Below are 20,754 nucleotides of genomic sequence, written 5' to 3'. Positions count from 1 at the left end.
GAGTAATAATTCTTTCCCAGACTGTCCAACTAAAGTGATGTAGATAAAAACAAACTGTTTTTAATTTTTCTGATTGCCTGAGAATAAGACCTTATGGTACTAGTTTTATGACAGATTTATTTATAAGAAAATTTTTATTTAACTGAAGACTATTTTCCCCCTGCTCAGTTGTAACAAAAACAAGGATTGGGTTTCAATTGCCCTGATGAGTTCTTTCTCTGTGAGCCAGTCTACAACAGTTCACACACAAAAACTGCCAAGACACCAACTATAACTTTTTTGAGTAATGTCACTTTATTAAGGAACTTAGGAATCACATTCTGTAGTAGTCTTGGAACAATGCAAATAGTGAACAAAAGACAAAAATAGATGTAATTGGTTCTGAAGAGCATGAACATCTGTAGAGAATGTGTTGCATTATTCCTAAGGACTCTACTTTTGAAAAAAAGCACACGTTCTGTATATACAAGTGTCAGTGCAATAGCCAATAAAGCAATCAATCAGAAATATAAAAATACCCTAGATACAAACTTAAAATAGACATTTGAAAGCTGACAGTGTCAGCATTCTGTTATTTCTATACCTCAGGAGCATGACCACTGGGATGAGTTATTCTGATGAGGTAAGAGACGGTAGATGCTCTGTGATAACACAAAGCAATACATTTTTCTTCCATAAGAAACAAAAGATAGAGCACCCAATGAAATTTCAAATCTTTGCTGCAAGTGCCCACAGGAAGCGAAACTACAGTCTATGAGTGTTGCCACATTCCTGTAAATCATCTGTTTGCTGTCTTTAGCAACAATTATACCAGCAAAAACTTGACAATTCCTCCCCACTCTCCCAACCTCTGTATAAATTGCACCTGCTTTGCAGGTATACCAAACCAGCAACACCTATAAACAGACACGTTCTACAAATGTCCAAAAACCACTTAGTCATTCTTTCCTCAACGGATTGCAAATCTTTTCTTGACAGCAAGGACAAGAAGAGATTGCAAAGCTTGACAGCTGGACAGATCTCTCTTTACGGGTTAAGGAGAGAACAGGGTGTGTTGTATTTGCTTTGCTTTGCCCCAGGTATTTCAGTGGTGCCACTAAACTTAAATCTTAGCTGGCTGAGCTATAAAAATCAAGCTCCTTGTGCTCACTCAGTTTTGGATGTGTGGATGGACTAATCTGGGGCTACTGTTCCAATAAAGGAGGAAAGGCTATTTGGCCAAACTGTCAGCCTCCTATTTCTTGACTTTTTAAAGAGAAGCAAAAAATGCGCTTTATGTCTCTGTGTGGTAAAGCACCCCAGGAAGAACTGAGAGCAGAGCTGGGAGTGGCAGAAGAGTAAGAGGAACAAAACCTCCTACTTTATAGGGGTAGAGTGATAAAGAGTTAATTTCAAACTGCGTGTCAAACCCAGGCACTCCTTTATGGAAAAGCACAATGAATTATGTAGTCTCCAGTACCTTCAGATTAACTTTAACAGGATATGATTTATCTAATGGGCGGGGGGGGAAGGCACAACAGGAGCTGGCACTCTTCTTCTTATGGAACTTTCCTTACCACTTATGGCACACACGTGCACTGAAGCATACAGCAGTTGCTTAAATCTTTAGAAAATTCTTATCTTTATATCCTAGATTCAAAAGCTTTCCCTTTAAATCTTTTCATTTTTCATCATTCTTTTGTAAACCTCTTTGGTCTCTAGCAAATTCAGACAGATTGCGAGATGGAAAAGTGAAGCTAGTAACATCTGTAGCCTGATGACACTTGACTATTTCAGGTTTTCTTTTGGTTCATGGAAGATGCTTTGCAGATGTCAAAGCCTCAAGGAATCATCATACTTCTCTCCTTAACCCTACTAAATGTGGCATTCAACAGTTGCAGATATTGAATTCCTTCTCACCACACCCCAGTGAGACAGACTATTACTGCTCATGTAAACAGGCAGGCAATGGAGGCACAGAGTGACTAAGTCATTAATCCAATGACACGACACAAGTCTGGGAGAGTCAGGAGCTGAACCTGTATTTCTTGCGTCTCAGTTGCAAGTTGTCTTTTTGTTCTGTGTTGCAGCCTCGTTCTTTGCCATAGAGGAAGACTGGAATCTCTTAAAAGTCTGTCACTGCTGCGCTGGTTCATAGGTGACGTCGCCGGTGAGAGAAGAACTGTTGTGTTCCCCGCATTGAGAGGTGGAACACGCCGTATGACAGCTGTTGGCTGGAAAAAATACTAACCATACAAGTCCTTAAGAACATCAACATTTATTTAATATGATATAAAAGAAATGAGATATGAACATTTGTATTTGAACAATAATAAGTAGCTTCTTATACTTACATCAGATGTGCTCATTGTATAATATATACACAATGAATATAATTACATTTGTACACAAACTAAATACTGGATTGAAAACCTACTTATTGCTGTACACACCCTAAACCAACGAAGGAAAAGCCCAGTACCTCAAAATACCTACACTCCATTTTATTTAAGAAAAAAAAAAAAGCACTAACATTAATGTATATGTTGACGGAAGTGTGGCAGTAACTGCTGACATTGCAACCTGACCAAGAAATAATTACAGCAGAAACGGGACATATTTTACTAAGCAATAATAAAAATGGCACATTTTAAATATATCTATATATATATTTATATATATAAAAATTTTTACAAATAAATGTTAAAACAATACATTGTAGTGTTAAAAAGTGTAAAACAAGGTTTAATGGTGATATGTAAAATTAACTGATTTATAATGCATCTAAAAGAAGCAAAAAGCAAATTTATATGATCCATAATTAAAAGAACACTAAATTCAGGAAAATATCAAATAAAGTTCTGACTGTAGGCTGCACATTAAAAAGAACCTTTATTTTATGTGCACAGAAATCATAGCAGCGAGCTGGTATCAGAACAATCTGAAGGTTGTTGAGTGTACATATGGGCCATTTAAAGCTCTCTTGGAATAAACATTTTCCAGGAAGTGATAAAATGATGCTCTGTGGCCAAAAGCATCAGAACTATGAATTTCATAGATTTAAAATATACTGTACAATATCTTCTCACATTTCCATAGGTCAGGTCCATACATCTCAGGCATGAATTTTTTCAACAGAAGCTGTTAGTGCTGAAAGACAGACATAGATTAAGTTATTCTATTTTAGCAACAGCAGAATATTGTATAAAGTAACTCCTGGGATTACACACAGCACGGAATTTCTGACCTCACCCTAGCAATAGTTATCAACAACATAGAACATAATAAATTATAATGTATTTTAGAAATAAGTTGTTTCCAAAATAATTTTCCTGATGAATAATACGGCTGTCAAAGTACTTTGACAGCAAGAATCAAAAGTAAAACTTTTTTTTCAAATTTACACATCTTTGTATGAAAAACAGTTTACTCCGAGAGTTTTAACCTGCTGCATATTGCCAAATCAAGTGTTCTTCATATAAGATCAGTAATAGCAAAGACCCTAATTGCTTTTACAAATGACAAGCAAGGCTTGAAAACGGATGCCGTATTATTCATTTGCTATACTGTAACGGGCGTTCTGCAGTAGTACTCCACCCAGAGCTAGCTGCATTTTGGTAAATGCTGAAAGGACTTCTATAAATAGCATTAACAGTTCGTTAGTAAAAATGTTTCTGAGCTTTGGATCCAGGTGCTGTATAAAGTTTCATTATCGCTCCATTATTCCATGTAAATGCATTGCTTAAAATGTAACAACATCAGTAGTACACATCCAGATTTGTCTCTGCAATGCAAAAGCTGTGATAAAGAAAGTAGCTTTGTGTTAATGGTTTTTTTCTTAGTCCTAGAATATCCTGTACCACCAATTTCCTATGCCAAATTCTCCCGGCATTGTGCCAAGAGTATCATTTTACTAATTGACTGTAAAAGCTAAATATAGGTATTACCTCATTATTCTCTGAAATCTGCCATACATTTTCCAGATGCCTCCTGAAAAATTGGGTCTAGTAAGAACAGGCCTGATCCTAGAGCTCTGAAGTTCCCTCCGCTGCACAGGATTTCTTGCCCTTGAGAGAGACAAAGCTCTTGCACACGAGAAGACCTACCCTCCAGCAAAGCACTGGAGATACTGGGATACGGTCCCAGAAAGCAAGGGGCAGGAAACCCTGCGGGCTAGCAGATTACGTTCATACATCTCCTACATACACTAGGCCCAGCTCACGGCATCAATTTGTTTTGGAGCCCCAAGAAAACAACTAACAAGGGCATTGAGTGCAATGAGGAAGTTTGCAATGCATGTGCACATACACTGAATAGTTTTTCTAACTCCGTTCAAATACAAAGCAGCCAAAAGGGGTATATTTTGCTTTCTGGAATACATGCTCCACTACAGCGAGGCGCGTACAAGCAGAGAGTAACTTGTAAAAGTACCAGCCCAGGGATGCGTTACTTTGTCACAAGCAATGACGTTCTGTTTGTCTTAAACGTTAAGGTTATAGTTACAGTGCCATAGATGCATAACACTGTGGGACACCAAGGATTAGGCATTAAATTACAGATCAGATCACTATACCAGCTCTTCACCTTTGCTAATCTCAGATGTAGCAAAAATACTTAAAAAATGAATTTGCAGATCTGATCACTGGAGCTGATGACAAGAGCTGAGAGCAACTTGATGAAATTGGTAAAGAGTTTCTGGTGAAATTATAAGTTGCTCCCCTTCAAGACAGGCGTGCTGTGCCTGCAGAGAGAAATCAGCAATACAGTTTCAGACTCCTGATCTGCAACTGAGTTGACTAGGTAATGTTTGTCCTAGTTAAAAATAAGAGGCATCATAAATGTGTTTATACAGTGAAATTAAAAAGCATTAACACAAATCAGTATTTCCATAAAAACCAAATGGTCCCACTAATCAGTTTTAAATACTTCCATAATATTACTTTTTGAATAAAAGCATTAAGAGTCCAAACTGAATCTAGTCATGATAGACACACCCTCAGGAAGCCAACACCACAGGTGTCAGTATTGAATGCAATCTTTACATGCAAAAGGACAAAAAGATGAAGATATTTTCCATTTTGTTAAAGAATAAAAATAGTTTCCTGCCTACAGTTCATATAAGAAAGGAATTTATGATGCACAGTAGGCATAATTTTGCAAAGATTAAAGCTTGGTGATATAGATTGGGACAGTAAATGGGAAAATGCATTTTAGACCTTCCCATGCTAAATCACTGAAAACTTCTTGATTTAAATTTTTCCTAAATCATATCATCTACAACATTTAACATTACCATTAAAACAAAGCTTGTTCTTTTAGTAGAAAGCTTATTTAAACAGGTGCCTCCTTGCAACAAAAAAATGTTGATTGATTTAAATGCTGGTAAAGCGCCAAAGCATTCAGTTTTGTATCCTATTAGTTTCTTTAAATAYCTGTATAAACAAATATGCTTACTTATATTTCTACTTTCATTCATCAAGTAGGTAACACTACAGGCAAGAATATGTAAATCTAGCCAAACTCATGCTTTCTAACTTGATTCCTGGAAGAAATCATCTAGTATGGAAAGGCAAGAGAAAGGCTATCTCTGTATAGAAAGAAAAAATATATATTTTTGTAATTGTTATACTTCTTCCACCCTCATTTTTCCCATTCTATTTTTCATGCCCCCTTTATCTGTGTCTTAAAGCCATAAACTCTTTGGGACTTTATTCCATGCCCTCCTATGCATCCCTAAGAGCTCTAGCTCCCCTGGCCCAGTACCCTGACTGAAGCATTACGGCTTATTTGCACCTGAGCACTGATGCTCCTACCTTAACTGCATATCTGCTCTGTAACAGCTTAAGTCTCTCATATATTTTAGCAAAGGGCTATTATCCTGCCATTTGAGGAAAGTGTGCTTGATAAGCCAATTAGTCCTTTCTCTTTGTATTTGAATACAGAATACATTACTTGCAAGCAAAACCATACATTTCTTTATTTTATTTTATTTTCTAGTTAGGTTGTATTCAACATTGCAAATACCTTTGTCTTCCATAATATTGTCTACAGATGTTTCTCAGAAAGATAACTAGAATACACACACTGAAAAATAATAGGAATATGGCAGGAGGGGAGGGAAAAAAAACGTACTTGTCTGTAACTACACACACATGAAATGTGATCCTTCTGTGAGCTGTGGTTGTGTAGATGGAGCTGGTGACAATGATGATTCTGGTGAAGAAGGCAAACTTTTCACTGTGAGTCATACAGCAAGATAAATAAAAATAAAAGTTACAGAAGGCAAGGCTTAGCTTGAAATCATGATTCCAAGCCATAATAATATACGCTTGAAAATCATCATTTCAAACCATAAGAAATATAAGCAGAATCAAATGAAAGTTACCCAAGTAAAGACTTAAAATATGATCTTTTTAAAAACCACAGCACAATGAACACAATTCAGAGAAGAATGTAAGCTCTTCTCAAGAAAGATCATCATGCAGACCTATAAGTGACTAGTAGAACATCTAAGGAACAAAAACGGAACACATGAAAGCTAACGTTATTTACATTACAAAGAGAGGAAACATTTTGACAGAAGATGTAAAATTTAACTGTTCAGGATACTTCTAGATCCACCTTTATATCTCTAACTCAGAATAACTAAGCATTTCTTATTCTGCTTGACATTATAAAATGTATTTACAAGTTCTGGTCTGGATTATCAAGTCACAGAAAGGATTGCTGACTGCACTACAAAGGTCCAGGTCAGCTTTTAAATCCATAGATTTCAGCATTTTGCTTACTCAACCATTTCCCTCACCAAATATTCTAATAACACCTTAAATTGTCTTCTTTTTTCTTGCTCCCCCACATGCTCTCCTTTCTTTTTTCTCTTTGCAAAAACAATTCTGCTTTACTCCAGCTTTTGGTTCTTGCAGGCTGCACCACCAGTTGTATTACCAATCGGCTACTGTTTTTTGTTTCTACACATTTTCTTACTCCTGAAAACATGACCAAACAGTGGTCTTTTATTTGCTAGCTCATAATCTACTGTATATACTGGAAACTCTTGAGGAATCTTCAATCTTGGTGGTATTGGAGGCAATTCATTAGCAAGAAGGTAAGGGTAAACAGTGTATAAATATCCAGGATTAAGAAGTTGTTCTACACGATGAATATGGAAGGATTTGCTCCAACCAAAACCTACAGTCTGACTCAGTTTCTGGCAACAGTCTCATCCCTGAATTAAATGTATTCACAAGATCTACATAAAACCTCAGAAAACTGGAATTTCTGTAGTTATCCATTGGGTAACTACTTTTCTCTTTATGTTACCCAAACACACATTTGATATCTAGACTATGTCAGCACTTTTCAATTCACAAGGATTTAAGAGCATCAAAAGACATCACCAAAATGAAACAAAATTTTACACTTGTAGTGTGTAGGTTGTGCTTCAGTCAAACCTTTTTTCATACCTGCTGTTTTCTGACTTCCTTTTGAAGACTGTGCTGCTAATTCAAATGAAGAAATAATCCCTTCTTGTTCTTGAACGCTGACTATTTCACTTTCTTCTGAATGGGTTTTAGGTTTGTGGTTTGTAACTGTGGTCACATTCTGCAAGCTGATTAAAAAAAGCACAGCTTTTAGAACACGCTCTAACTTAATTTCAGGTGTTAACCACTAAGTATAGGAGTTACAATTTAGTTTTCTTCTGCTAATAGAAAAACCTTGCAACTTGGAAGTTGGTGTAATGCAAGTCAAATACCTATTTTGAAACACTTCTACCTTGTAAATTTAGACTCTTCAAAGAACTGAGTACTGTTAACTGAACTCCTTTCCTTCACACATGCTCAGTTTCCTACTACAGGATACCTATTTCACTGAAGTGTGAGAAACAGTGAGAAAGGTATGATCAAATGTAGGAACTCCCTTAGGATTTATAATGCAACTGTAGAATCTGTGCAATTTATGAAGTTATGAATCATTAAAGAGGAATATCTGAGATACAATATTCCTCTAATTTTGCTATCTTATGAAACAGTGAAGTAGACATTAAAGCATGAGGTGTAAAATAAGCCATTTAGTCTGCTCCTGAATGTGATGTTTTCTTAAATATCAGCAAAAAAGAACTTGCTATGGAAGACTACTACCTTGGCTGAAGCTTTCACAAAAAAAAGATACAAAGCTTGAGCCAACATAACTACCTTTTATATTCCAAAGCGAGGATTATGAACATATTCTGCCTATAACTGGGACAATACTTGAAAATAAACATTGCCTCTCCCACCTACTCATCACCTCTTACTGAACCCTTACACTGCTCAAGTTTCTCACTGGATTTCTCTGTAAGTAAACCCCTCAAACATATAAAGATACCTTATAAGTATTTATGATGGTATTTCATTAGCTGCTTGGTACTTTCAACTAATAAATACAATGTGCAAGCTTAAAATAGCCCCTCCACATCTTGTTTTATTTTTACCTTATATCACCATCATGTGTTTCTTCCAATTTATTTTTCTTTTCCTTTTCTGCTTTCTCTTCATTATTTACTTCTTTTGAGTCAGATACAACATGTGCATCTGATAAAAGACCATCAGTTTTTGTCAGCTATAAAAAAATTGAAATCATGAAACAAAAAGCTGTAACACATACTAACTGGTAGACAAGAAACACAGTATCAGGAAACAGTTTTATTAATGGACAAATTTTGTCATCATGTAAACTTAGTAACTCAGAATTACATAACTTAAGAAATTTTTATCAATACCATTCAAGTTGATAGTGTTATCCTGAAACACACACCACAGTCAACGAGCAGGACTTGGCCTAATAGCTTCCAGAATTTATCTGAACTCTTTAGATTGCAGCCTCTGTCTTTTCTCTTACTATCCCTCTCTTAACAATGCCAACGGCAATTCCAGCTGCAGGAACACATTGCTGATGAGCTTGAATGCTGCTCCTAAAGGTCTGATTAGATACAACTGATGGTAGCGTGTCACATAATACTCCTTTAAAAGACTTGACTACTTAACATAAAGCAACAGGCTCTCAGTAGAAAGTGCTTTTAAAACCATGAGAAATAACAAATGTTAATAATCTAATTTTATAGCATTATCCATCAGAAACATGCTTTAAAAAGCCAAATAAATATCGGAAAGCAAAAGGAAAAATGAGGGAGGAAAAGGAAAACCAAAGGGAGATTAATGAAAGAATATGGATAGCAAAAGAGGGGAAAAAATTCTACACAAGCAAATTTATAAACATACAATTGCAAGGAGGATATGCTTATGTGGGAAAAGCTCCAGTAAACTCTGCTCCTCACAGTCAGCCTGCTTTTACTGAGCGTTCAGGGCATTTCAGTACCAAGGTAACACTGCCAAGTGAGTCAGACTATTTTGAGACAAGAATCAATCTGATGACCAAATAGCACAAATCGCAGTTACCACCTAACTTCATGTGTAAGTTATGGTGGCAGCTTTATTCTGCTTCTTTTAAACAATTTGATGCACTGGTGCCAACCACACAAAGAAGTCAGGTGTAAGAAATGACTGTCAAAAAATATTAGGATATCTTATACAAAGAACAGATCAATGATTACTAGTTAAAGATGCATCAATATCAGCTTGGTTTTCAAAGAAGCAACTCTCAAAGACCATTCTGTCATTTTCCATCAATTAAGACATGAAGAGCTAATGTTAAGTAAAATGAAATTTAAGAAGACTACATACACAACTAAGAAAAATGAATTTCTCAGTAACAGACACATCTGATCCAATTTGCACTATATATGCTGCACAATATTGGTAAGAATTTTGCACTATAAATGTTCTGTAGAACATTTTTTACATGCAAGAAGACACCTTAATCTTCCAAGCAAAATTAATTGGCTCAATCCCCATACTCTGCTGTCTGCAATTAAAAAAAATTCTACCATAGGACAGACTGATGAACCCTTCAATTAAGCACCGTTTAGTACCTCTTTAGTAAAATCTGAATTATGTTCTTGTGCTCCATCATCTTTTAGTTGTGCTATTTCTTCTCCAGGACTTTCATTATTTTGTTTCAAATTATCTTTAACAGCACTCTCTATGTTACTAGGTACAGTATCATCCTTTTTTCGACTCTGCAGAACAAAATTGATATATAGACACTTACTATTAAAAAAGTAGTTATTACAGTCTCAGTTCTGCCTGAGGCTTGCACTCTCCTTTCTGAATATGGTAACAAATTACTTAAGAAACCTTGAGCATTTAATCTCAAATTTTCTAAGTGACATTCCATTGCAATACATACCATAATCCAGTAAGCAAAATTAAAACTGTTTTTAAGAACTCACTGTTGAGTTTCTTAATTTTTTTGTATATTTGAAAACTGCCCAATGTACAACAGTGGCATAAAGTAATATACACCTTAGGGAGACCACTTGCAGTAACATCTGCATTTAGGCTGCCTAACCTTTTTCTTCTGTGCAATATTATTATACTTCCCCCCAAGAAGTTCCAGCATTTTTATTCATTGCCTTTTCTTATCTTCTGTAACTCCATTTATATTTAGCTCAGTTACACACAGGTTTAGTACTTTTCTTATTTAAATTCATAAGCACTGATTTTTTTTTTTAACTTTTTCCTAATTAAAAAATTATTGATAAAAACCTACTTCTACAGTGCAAAATTTACAGCACACTTGCATGCATGATCTCCAATTATCTTGGGTATCTTCCAAGACTACACTGTTAACTGATTTAACAGGGGACATCTGATACTAGCAGAGGACAAGTGAATGAGGTTAAAACCACAATATTACTTATTTCATAAAAAGAGCCATTGCACAGAGCATAAAAATATGACAAAATTTTTGAGGAAGGATGGTAGAGGCGTCTTAAGATTTTGAACTGCAAAAATTATGTTGTCAGAATAACAAACCAAACTGAACTTCATATAAGTCATGTCGAACTAAGTACTGGGATGGAGAAACACAGGAGCCATGAAAGAAGCAAATCTTGTGGTTGAATTCCTGTCCAATTAAGCACATGAACTCTTTTAGGAGGAAATTCCATCTAAGCCAGTTCACAAATCAACCTCTCTGCTTTCCTACATAAAGTATGCACCCATATTGTACACTTGTCCCAAACAGTAACAATTGTTAACTGACTTCCTTTAGTATTTTGATAATACTAAAGGATATTAGTATCTTTTAGAAAGGATACTAATTTCTTTTATATAACTAAAGGATATTACTATCCTATTAGTATTTATAAAGGATACTAATATCCCCTTTATATAATAAAGGATGTTTATAAAATCCTTTTGCTCCAATTCTTAACAAAACTTCAACTGAAAAGACTTCCAGCAGTTAATGCTACTGCATCATTTTTCTGTGTGAAATCAATAGAAGCATTCCTATATAGAACAGAAGCATTAAAACTACGCTTTTAAAAATAAGTAGTATTAATACAGTGTAATGGCTCACCTTGGGGCCCTTTACCAAAAAGCATTCTGGAAGAATAAGAAGCTGCCACAGGAAAAGCGATCTGGTAGCATGGACTACTAGCTAAAGATCTAATTCACACACATTTTCACTTACACTGTAAATTTCTCATCTCATTCACATAGCATTGATTTCACCCAGCAGCCTGAAGTTTATGCTGACATGAAGAAAATTCTTTTGAAGCCTGTGTGGCAAGTGGTGCTGCCACACAGGGTTTAGGATTTGGCCACTTTCCCTCTCTGCTTCCAGGGTAAGCAGAGCACCTGCTAACCAGATACAATAAATACACTACTGTTAGCTTCCTCACCTTGAAGTATGAAATGATACCTAAGGAAAGTGGTGAAGCTCAAACACCTGTGCAAAGAGTACAAAAAAACTTGTGCAAAGCTTTGCTTTGCACTTCCTCCTCGTGAGAAAGGCCACATTATTTACAAAAATATCTGGAGCAGCCACCCTGCATTCATGACATCCTCTCAAATACAGATACTGCAATGCAAAGGCAAAACTTGAATTCAGTATCTTCAGGGGATCCAACCTTGTTGAAGGAAAAGTAACTTTTGCATAGCTCTGAAGACAGTTTAGCATGCTAGTTTTAGATTAATAAAAATCCTAAAACTTATTTGGAAATAAGTGACCTCTTTACAGTGCAATGCATTTAACCTGGCTTTGGAGAATCACATGTCAAAACAAATGTGAAACATGAAAGGAGGTATTTCCAGGTTACTCTAAAATATTAACAGCAGGATCTATGAGACACAAAGTGTGTCAGAAGATAAAAAGATAACTCTATTAAGCTCTTGAAAAAGAGAACATGATTCATTTTTTAACTCAGCTGTTGCAAAGTAGCAGGCTGTGTCTGTAACGTGCACCAAGTTGAATCTATTTCTGTTTTTGTCCTGAAGGTGTTTTTTTGTTTTGTTTTGAAAGAAGTATTCGAGTCAGTATTTCCTGGTTAATAACAAGCAATTATTTCCTCCACCTCCTCCTCTCTCTCCACCCTTACACATTTAATAAACACACCACTTTGCCTTAATTGTTGCTTAATAAAAGTATGAGTGAGAAAGAAAGTGAGGATTCTATTTTTATGAATTTATGGGCTCAAAAACCACAGCTAAAGAGAACACCATTTAAGAGCTATGGTGTTAAAATACACACTTACCTACAAATGTTTTATAAATCATTTTAAAGATGTTTGTATATACTACATGACACACGATCTTCATGATTTATACATCAAATGATTCATGATTCTCCCTGACACTGTATTCAGTGACAAAGCTTGTAATTTCACAGTTTGTTAAATTTGACAAAATATCATAGCTGTTAATAAACATCACAATGCATAATGTGTATATGTAATTTTAACTATTTATTTTCAGGAAAAAGAAGGTGAATTTCACTATCATTAGGTATAAACATGAAGATTGTCATCTCCCTTTCTCTTGTGCCTGGTAGAGAATTGTGACTGCTCTTCTATACGAACAGTCTCAAATAGGCACACAATATCATGTGACTTTGGAATAAGAATAATTTCCTAAAACTTATTTATTTAACATATTTGGGACTCACCTGTGTCAACTTAAAAGGATTATCTCTGACAAAAGACAGGCTCTGTGAAGGAGACTGCTCTGAAACACCAATAATATTTAGTCCTTTTCTCTTCTCTCTTAGGCAAGCTTGTTGGTGCCTTTTTATTCGTTCCATCTGTTCCTCCACAGTCATTCGAGGCCGAGTGCTTTCTGCAAGACACAACTGCTCCACTGCACTTCTTGGTCTCTCCTTAAATGGAAGGATACTTTTTTTTAAAAGAAAGCAAGATTCTAAACTGTTCAGCTTATCACAAAAGATCACCTAATGATTTACTAAAAAGCAGAAAAATAGTTGGCAAGAAAAGATCTCCTATGTATCTGAAGAAAGTACAAGAACCAATGATTAATAAATGAATGCTGACATTGAAAATAAAAGGAAGGAATATATCTATCTAACCATCTATATTTAACAGTGACATCATTACCAATGATAAACGTCAAGAGAATGGGTAGATGCTTTCTCAAAGCCATCCTGCCAAGTTTAAACAATTTACCAAATATTGTACCATAGTCAAACACTTGACTGAGACAGAAATATAAATGAAATCTAATGATCCATGATATTTCTACCAGTTGATCTAATAGTCCCTTCTATTTTTTTATTCTAAGAAAAGATACAGCTAGACATCATTTAATAGCAAGTGAAAAGTGGTATTCTTTCTTCAGTCAACATCCTGCTACTTTTTCTCTCCTCTCCCATTCTTCCTGCAACTTTTCCTCTTCTATTTGTTCTCCAGCTTTGGCAAAAGTCCCCCTCTCGTGCCTGAACTACCTGCATTTTAACTCTGTCTTCGAGACAAACACTGAGGGACTACCTGATCTGAAATTTCATTTATTACCCACATATTGATCACTGTATCCTTATTTTCTGGCTGCTTTAGGTTTTTCCTAAATTGTTTTTGCAGTAAAATAAATAAAACCTAGTATTTATTATACAGAGATTGTTAAATTGTCCCAAAACCCAAAGATAAATCCTTCAAAAAGGTTAACAGAAGATGCTTCACATCCTTTCAATACAACACGGGATGACTGCTCACTGCTGCTGTCCTGAGTCTAATAACAATAGTAGTGATGAACTATCAGAAAAAAATGAGCTTGAACTTCAGCTCTCAGTTGCGTAGTAGATTTTTCATTGTCACTTAGCTGTTCACCTGTTTGAGTGCAATGAAATCTCTGTGCAGTTTACTATATATGACCTTTACAGTTATGTCATTCTTTCTATAGCTGTCTCCATTAATATGGTATATTTTGTCTTACCTCATAACGTTGTGATTTTTATGTAAAGGAAATGAAAAAGCTACAATTTTTTTTAAGTAACTACAGAAATTAAGCTTAGAAAATTAACACATCACTACCCATGAATGATTGAAAGTTTTTATTTTATTTTATGTTTTATTTTATTTTAAAGTACCGTTCTTAAATCTATCTTCTTATTCTTCCTTAAAGTGACATAAGAAGCTATTGTTGAAGATTCTGGAGTCGGTGATTTGGTTCTAGGCGGTACAACTCCCACAGGAAAATGTGAGCCTGTGAAACAGTAAAACAACATACTAAATGCTACAGAAAATATCACCAGAAGAGTTTATTATTTTCTAAAATTTTATGTTGTCAGCCCTGGAAACTGTTCTTCAAAAAGACCACAAAGACCCTAATGCCTAACTATCATGGCTGTTAAGGTATGCAGGTAGATTACTAGCCTCCAGCCTGAGGTTTATCTAACCGAACAGAACATGAGAAACTACTGCACATGATAAGAGAAATTACTGGACATAAAAGTAACAGTGAGACACTGACAGAAGTTATAGGTAGCACCGTGAGGAATGGCTAGATTTCACAGATGGTTAAGGGGGAGTTATGTGAGAGATGGCCAAACTTCACAGATAATTGGAGGGGCGTATTGAGGACTTTCTGGGAAGCAGAACTGGCAAGACCAGCAGCGCCTAAGTAATTCTATCAGCAATAGCACATAAGGCCAAGCTCACCTAGATAATGGTATGAGAAATACAACATTTGGGTATGGATGTAGCAAAAGTGGCACAAGTGAAGTAATTATGTGCAGGCTATTTACTTGGTGAGGAAACAAGGGCAGAGAAAGGGAGGGGTCAAGGTGGACAGGAAGAACATGCATGGGAAAATAGGAGGGAGAATAAGAGTGGCTGGTTGTGTGTAAGCAAGCTGCTGGTCAGTATGCTTTGTCTGGCCAAGCCCTATGCCTGATTATTACTGTCTATCCTATCTTTGTATGAAACTTTATTCCTAAGAATTTCCTGTGTATGAATGCATGTGAGATGCTAGCAATCTTCAAGTCAGACTAGCTGGCGAGTAGGATAAGAGATGTGGGAGTCAGCTATAGGGAGATCATAGTCTGGCAGCCAGAAATGGGAAAGACTGAGGGTCTGCGAGCTGGCTACTGGAAGCACCATAGGTCTGGAGCTGCTACAAGAAAGACCTGTTTGTCTGCAAGATGTCTGTGAGCCAAGACTAGCCAGTGAGCAGAGGAGGTGTGGGAGCCAGCTATCCAAGAGACCTTAGGTCTGGTAGTCAGATACTGCAGAGGCTGGGGGGCTCTGAGAGTTGCCTACAGGAGATACCATAGGTCTGCCTGGCTCCTGGAAGGACTGTGTGTGCACATCTGTGTGCATCTGCGAGTGTGTGCATGGGTATGAGATCAGCTAGCAAGCTTCGAGCCCGATTAGCTGCTGAGTAAGAACAGATCAGGCTGTTTTGCTCCATTTTTATGCACGTACTGTTTGTGCTTAGGTGTTTGTGTTACTCTGCTGCTGGTTGGGCACATCTGTACTGAGTGTGTGTGCTTGTGCCTGTTGGGAATATGTGCTCGCTCAGCCTTGCTACTAGCTGTACCTAGGGACAGGGAACTGCAGCAGCCTGGCTCTGTCAGACTGGGATCAGAGGAATCTCCTGGGTCTTGATGTCCACCACATTCAACATCCCTTAACAATATCTGCCCTTAGTTTTACTCCTTAAAGAACCCTTGCCAAAATGTAATTAACCTGGTAGAAAACTGACGTGAGTTAAAACTTATCAAAAAATATACATATATATATTTAAATAACACATACTTCATTTCTGCTTCTTGATGCATGCAGGAAATCAAACTGTTGAGAAAACTGTATTCTGTCTTTGCCTAAAAAATATCTTTGACAGACAAATTATTTCTCCTTGTTTTTGCTGGAGAGGTCACACAGATTTCAGAGGATATATTGACTCAATGAAAGCTTAACTGTTTCTCCAAATTATTTGGTAGGGCTCACAAAACAGTCTGGAAGTATTTGAATGCCAAGTCTAGCATTCAAAACAAAAACTGTAAAACAACAGTTTGGGTCTCCTTTACACATCAAAAGGATAAAACACTGAGCAGAAGTCCATTTGCCTTGTGCATCACCTTTATGCACTATTCAGGTCATAAATATTCCTCTGTTTAGGGAGAGCAGTCAGGGTTACCTTACATAGTTCCATTAAAATGTTTCTCTTTTTTGTTGGCATTTGGAAAGAAACAGAGAGGGAAATGATTGACAGCAGAAACATGAAAAGTGGTTGGTACAGTGAAGTACACAATGAGCTGGAAAAATATTTACTTTTCCCCTGATATTTACTGAATCGTAGAAGCACCCGTACCAGGAAGTTAGTCATTTAAGTATGACTCCTTAAAACAGCAAGAAAGAAATATTTCAGGGAGATGAGCTGCCTGTGAGTTTGTTTCCTTTTTTAGCTTGCAAACTGTTAAGACAGAATGTCATAAAAAGTTCTTTGAAACCAGAAGTTGTTGTTTTAATGACACATACACTATAACAAACAGACGAGTGCCTGTATTTTTCATAATGCATGGGATTATTAAGTGAATACAGAGAACAAGAAAATATGTTCTAAATAATTCACATGCTTCCAAGTGTGGACTAGATGATAAAACACAGCTACCGCAAACCCACTTCAGTCTATTGTTTAAGGAAGATAAAGAGTGTCCCTCCACTTGCTACCACTGCAGCTATTCTCCCTACCCCCCCAAAAGCTATTTATATTATATAGAAGTATTTATATTATTGCTTCCTGTTACTGAGGACTGTTTTGTTAAAGATGGACATAATAAAATTACTTCTCTCTTTACTGAACAAGACAAAAAGCAGAGTGGGGTGCTCAAAAAAATATCAGCTTGCTTTATTTAGTCAGAGAAGGCTTTCTTGTGTTGTCTTTACAATGACTTTTCCTCTCATCCTAAATGTCTATAAATAGCCTGGAACATCATAGGTCAATAAATCTTAGGTACGTCATCAGAAAGACAACCGCCTCAATTAACGTGGCTGATGATTAGCAAATCTCAGGCTAAACCTTGCATCTTTCACCACAGGTTAAAAGAGATTTAATATCCATCTTAAGTGAACATTACATCTCAGCATATGCCATACTGAATCTGAATTGAGTAATTTAGGAGCATTTGTCTGGTAAGTGCAAGCTTAATAAAAAAAATGTATTACAGTACAGAGTCATTCACTGTGTTTTACACCCAAGCAGTATGCTGTCCTTAGTTTTAACCCCCTCCCACAACTGTTCTTATGAAAGTAATACCCTTACCATGACCACAGTTCTGGGGTCATATTCAAGTACCATTACACCAGACTGCTATGCACATGCTTAATCACACTATCACAACAGAAGCCAGCGATCTTGTTGGCACTGGAAATATCAATCCTTATGGAAAGAAAAGGGGTAACTTCAGTTACTTTGTTTAAAAGCTCTTAACATGGTTTTTGGTGGGTGCTTAAATTGTTAAAGTTGCAACTGCTTTTCCTGAAGTCACCTTTAACAAACTATTCTGTGTGTTTTAACAAACAGAATTGAGAAGCACTTCCTGGTAAAGGACTCTACCAAGCAATTAGTAGCTTTTATAGAAGCTAGATGAAGAGAAGAATCTAAAGCATTTAGCAATTGCAAAGACCTTTATTGTCTGTACACTCCAAGGTCATGATCATTATTCCTATCATATCAGAGGATAGAAGGCAATTCAACAATTACAAGATTAAAAAAAGAAAAAGACATTGTTTCCCTGCCTTACGAGAGCCTGAAAATTCTGTGGTGCTGCCTTTTTGGACATTCCAGTGACATAACATTGGGAGCTTGATTCAAAAACTGAATAATTGTTCAAGGGCAAGCACATAAAATGGGTAATTGTTCAAGGGAATGGTGTATGGGGAATGTGAGTGATGTGATTAGACATGGTGTCAATAAGGATTTCAGGGTTGTTGGTGAGTGTAAGGTTTGATTTTTCTGTGGTGTAATTGACTGAAATCTTTCTCATCATATGATTAAATCATTATTTTATTGTGGAAGTTGTTTCATCGTGGACAGGCTACAAAAAGTATGAAGGACAATATAGCTTTTATAACAGTTAAAGCTTTGGATTCCTTGTGAAAAACACTGAAAGACTGTAAACAACATGCCTGGGAACAAACCTTTAGGTGTAGATTCTGATTCTGAAATTTGTTCTATCTTTTCTTCACCATTAGACTCATCCACTTCTGCTACTGTAGTTAACTCTGGTTCACTCTTATAAAGTCTATAATCAGGACCCTGCAGAACGACAAGTTAGGAAGTAAATAAACTGGGATTTTTGTGCAAGCATTTGTGTCTTAAGACTCAAAATGGTTATTCTGCTGATGACTTTGCTCTCACTTTTTTAGGCCAATGTTTCATCGTTTAAGTGCTGTTGCAGTGGTATTCCTTTTTAATTAATTTGAGTGACAACAGTTACAGACTTTCTGAAATTACAGAAAGAATTTGTCATGAAAACATGAAGGGACAATTTTTTTAATGATCTTTAGGAACCAAATTGGTACAAGGCTTCTGCAAAGATGGATTCCAAGCCTAGAGTTTTTTAAGAACTTGTGAGAAGAATCCGATTTGCTGAAATTTACTCAGACACAGAACACATGCCTTTAAGTCTTAAGACATTTTATGTATGACAGAATACATGACAGGAAAATGTCAAAAGCAAATGATGGAGCTATAAATAAAACTCAGTAACCAAAAGTAAAAACATAACGCAGAAGAAGCCAGATGGCAAAAAAAAAAAAAAAAAAAAAAAATAGTGACTGTGCAAAGGAAGGGGGAATGCTTCAAGAACAATGTGGCAGTTTAAGCCACTTACACAGTGAGATCCATTTCTCTGATATCCTTGAACTTGGTGAATCTTCTTTTCTTCTGGCAGATGTACTGGGCCCCTGCTATAACAGAGCAAGGAGCTGCTATCACTGGGCAGAGGGGGGATTATGGGAGGATGCTCTGTAAAGTCATAGGACCGAGGGAGTGGAGGACGAGGTGGGACTACTTCCTCTTCCTAAAGATTGTAGAATAGTCACCTTATTTAGATGTGCACACCTGTTACAATTATTTATAACTTAAAAATAAAAATATATTACCATAACTACACAAGCTTTAGTTTTTGGAATTAAAGGGACAATGTCACACTTAAAAAAAAAAAAAAAAAAGAGCAAGAGGACTTTATTTTTAATACTATCTAGCCTGAAATACTTTAATTATTTCACTCTTCAGCTTATTAAGTTTTTCAGTTCTATCACCTGTATTTTCTGATGGACATGTACAAGCTCTCTGAAACATCATTTTAAAAATTAAATTCAGTATCTACTTAAAGATTTGTACATACATTAGACTTTCAAAAAGTTTTGCAAGCCAGATGTATATTGTGTACAATTTAGACAAACATGACAATGTCCCTTTAAAACTGTAACTTCCAGCCAGATTTTCAGAGGAATTCAACATTTCGGAGCTCCAGCAGTTTCAGCTGCTGTTTGTTGTGCTCAATATGCGAATAGACATATAAAGCAATGTATATCTTCTCATGAAAATTGTGGTGGGGAGAAAACAAATCCAAAAACCAGGGTTATTTTTTTTAGGGTAAGAGCCTGGAGAGAGGAAAAGGTGAGAAATGGAAAAGAGAAACATACTGGTGAGAATATAAAGACAAAGAACAAATGAAAGTTTTAAAATTACCCTCTGAGATATTACTCTTTAAAACTAATCATAATACAATATTTTAATGTAAGCATATTGAGTACATATTTCAGACACTCTTAAAACAATTACAATAATATTCACTCTTATCATATATATATATATAAATATATATATATATATATATAAAAGAAATTCAGTGATGCTAAAGTGGTAAATATGCTAAAATCATACCTCATTTTTATACTTAATAGCTGAAAAGGTCCTTGATCCAATCATGCCTGTTTGGGGGCAAGGGGAGTAGGAGAGAAGAAAAAAAATGTTTACAATAAATAGCTTTTAAAACATGTTAGCATGTTGATGGTTACATGTTGCAACAGGTTACACGTTGCTATTAAACAAATATGCAAAACATTAAATTAGCTGATTGTGTTCTTGTTTTCAGCAATTGTACCACCAAAGATTTTTCAAACATACAAAAGCAAGTGTGAAATGTATCCTTTAAATGTATACACAATCCAATCTCACCTCCTAAGGGCTAAAAACAATCACTTTACCTGCTTCTGAAGAGCTTCTTTGTTGTTTATGTTTACTTAAACCCTCCATGACATCTTGAATTCTCCACAGTTCCTTCTGAATTTGAGCTCGCTGTATCCCTGCTGACTCAGTCTGCCAGTAAAGAGATAGCATATGTGAGCTATAATTTGGACTATGTTTGAGGCGG

General features: G+C 36.0%; 1 protein-coding gene across 1 annotated transcript in view; it reads right to left on the bottom strand.

Annotated features, from left to right (window-relative positions):
• Positions 1–298: 298 nt before the first annotated feature.
• The window catches only part of PLEKHA5 (pleckstrin homology domain containing A5), a 74,340-nt gene continuing 53,884 nt past the window's right edge, over positions 299–20,754 (bottom strand). Inside the window, exons 17-27 of the mRNA XM_026066930.1 lie at positions 20,588–20,699; positions 20,265–20,311; positions 19,207–19,395; positions 18,512–18,629; positions 14,458–14,573; positions 13,027–13,236; positions 9,947–10,093; positions 8,450–8,577; positions 7,443–7,588; positions 6,112–6,216; positions 299–3,129 (exon numbers count right to left, since the gene is read on the bottom strand). Coding sequence (XP_025922715.1) covers positions 6,122–6,216; positions 7,443–7,588; positions 8,450–8,577; positions 9,947–10,093; positions 13,027–13,236; positions 14,458–14,573; positions 18,512–18,629; positions 19,207–19,395; positions 20,265–20,311; positions 20,588–20,699 — 1,308 coding nt within the window. The 3' untranslated portion in view covers positions 299–3,129; positions 6,112–6,121. The remainder of the gene's footprint in view (positions 3,130–6,111; positions 6,217–7,442; positions 7,589–8,449; positions 8,578–9,946; positions 10,094–13,026; positions 13,237–14,457; positions 14,574–18,511; positions 18,630–19,206; positions 19,396–20,264; positions 20,312–20,587; positions 20,700–20,754) is intronic.

This window comes from Apteryx rowi, unplaced genomic scaffold, assembly GCF_003343035.1.
Source record: "Apteryx rowi isolate R43461 unplaced genomic scaffold, aptRow1 scaffold_25, whole genome shotgun sequence".
In the NCBI taxonomy this organism is placed as follows: Eukaryota; Metazoa; Chordata; class Aves; order Apterygiformes; family Apterygidae; genus Apteryx; species Apteryx rowi.
The sequence above is the reverse complement of the archived record's forward strand: the minus strand, read 5'-3'. Positions and strand labels throughout refer to the sequence as shown.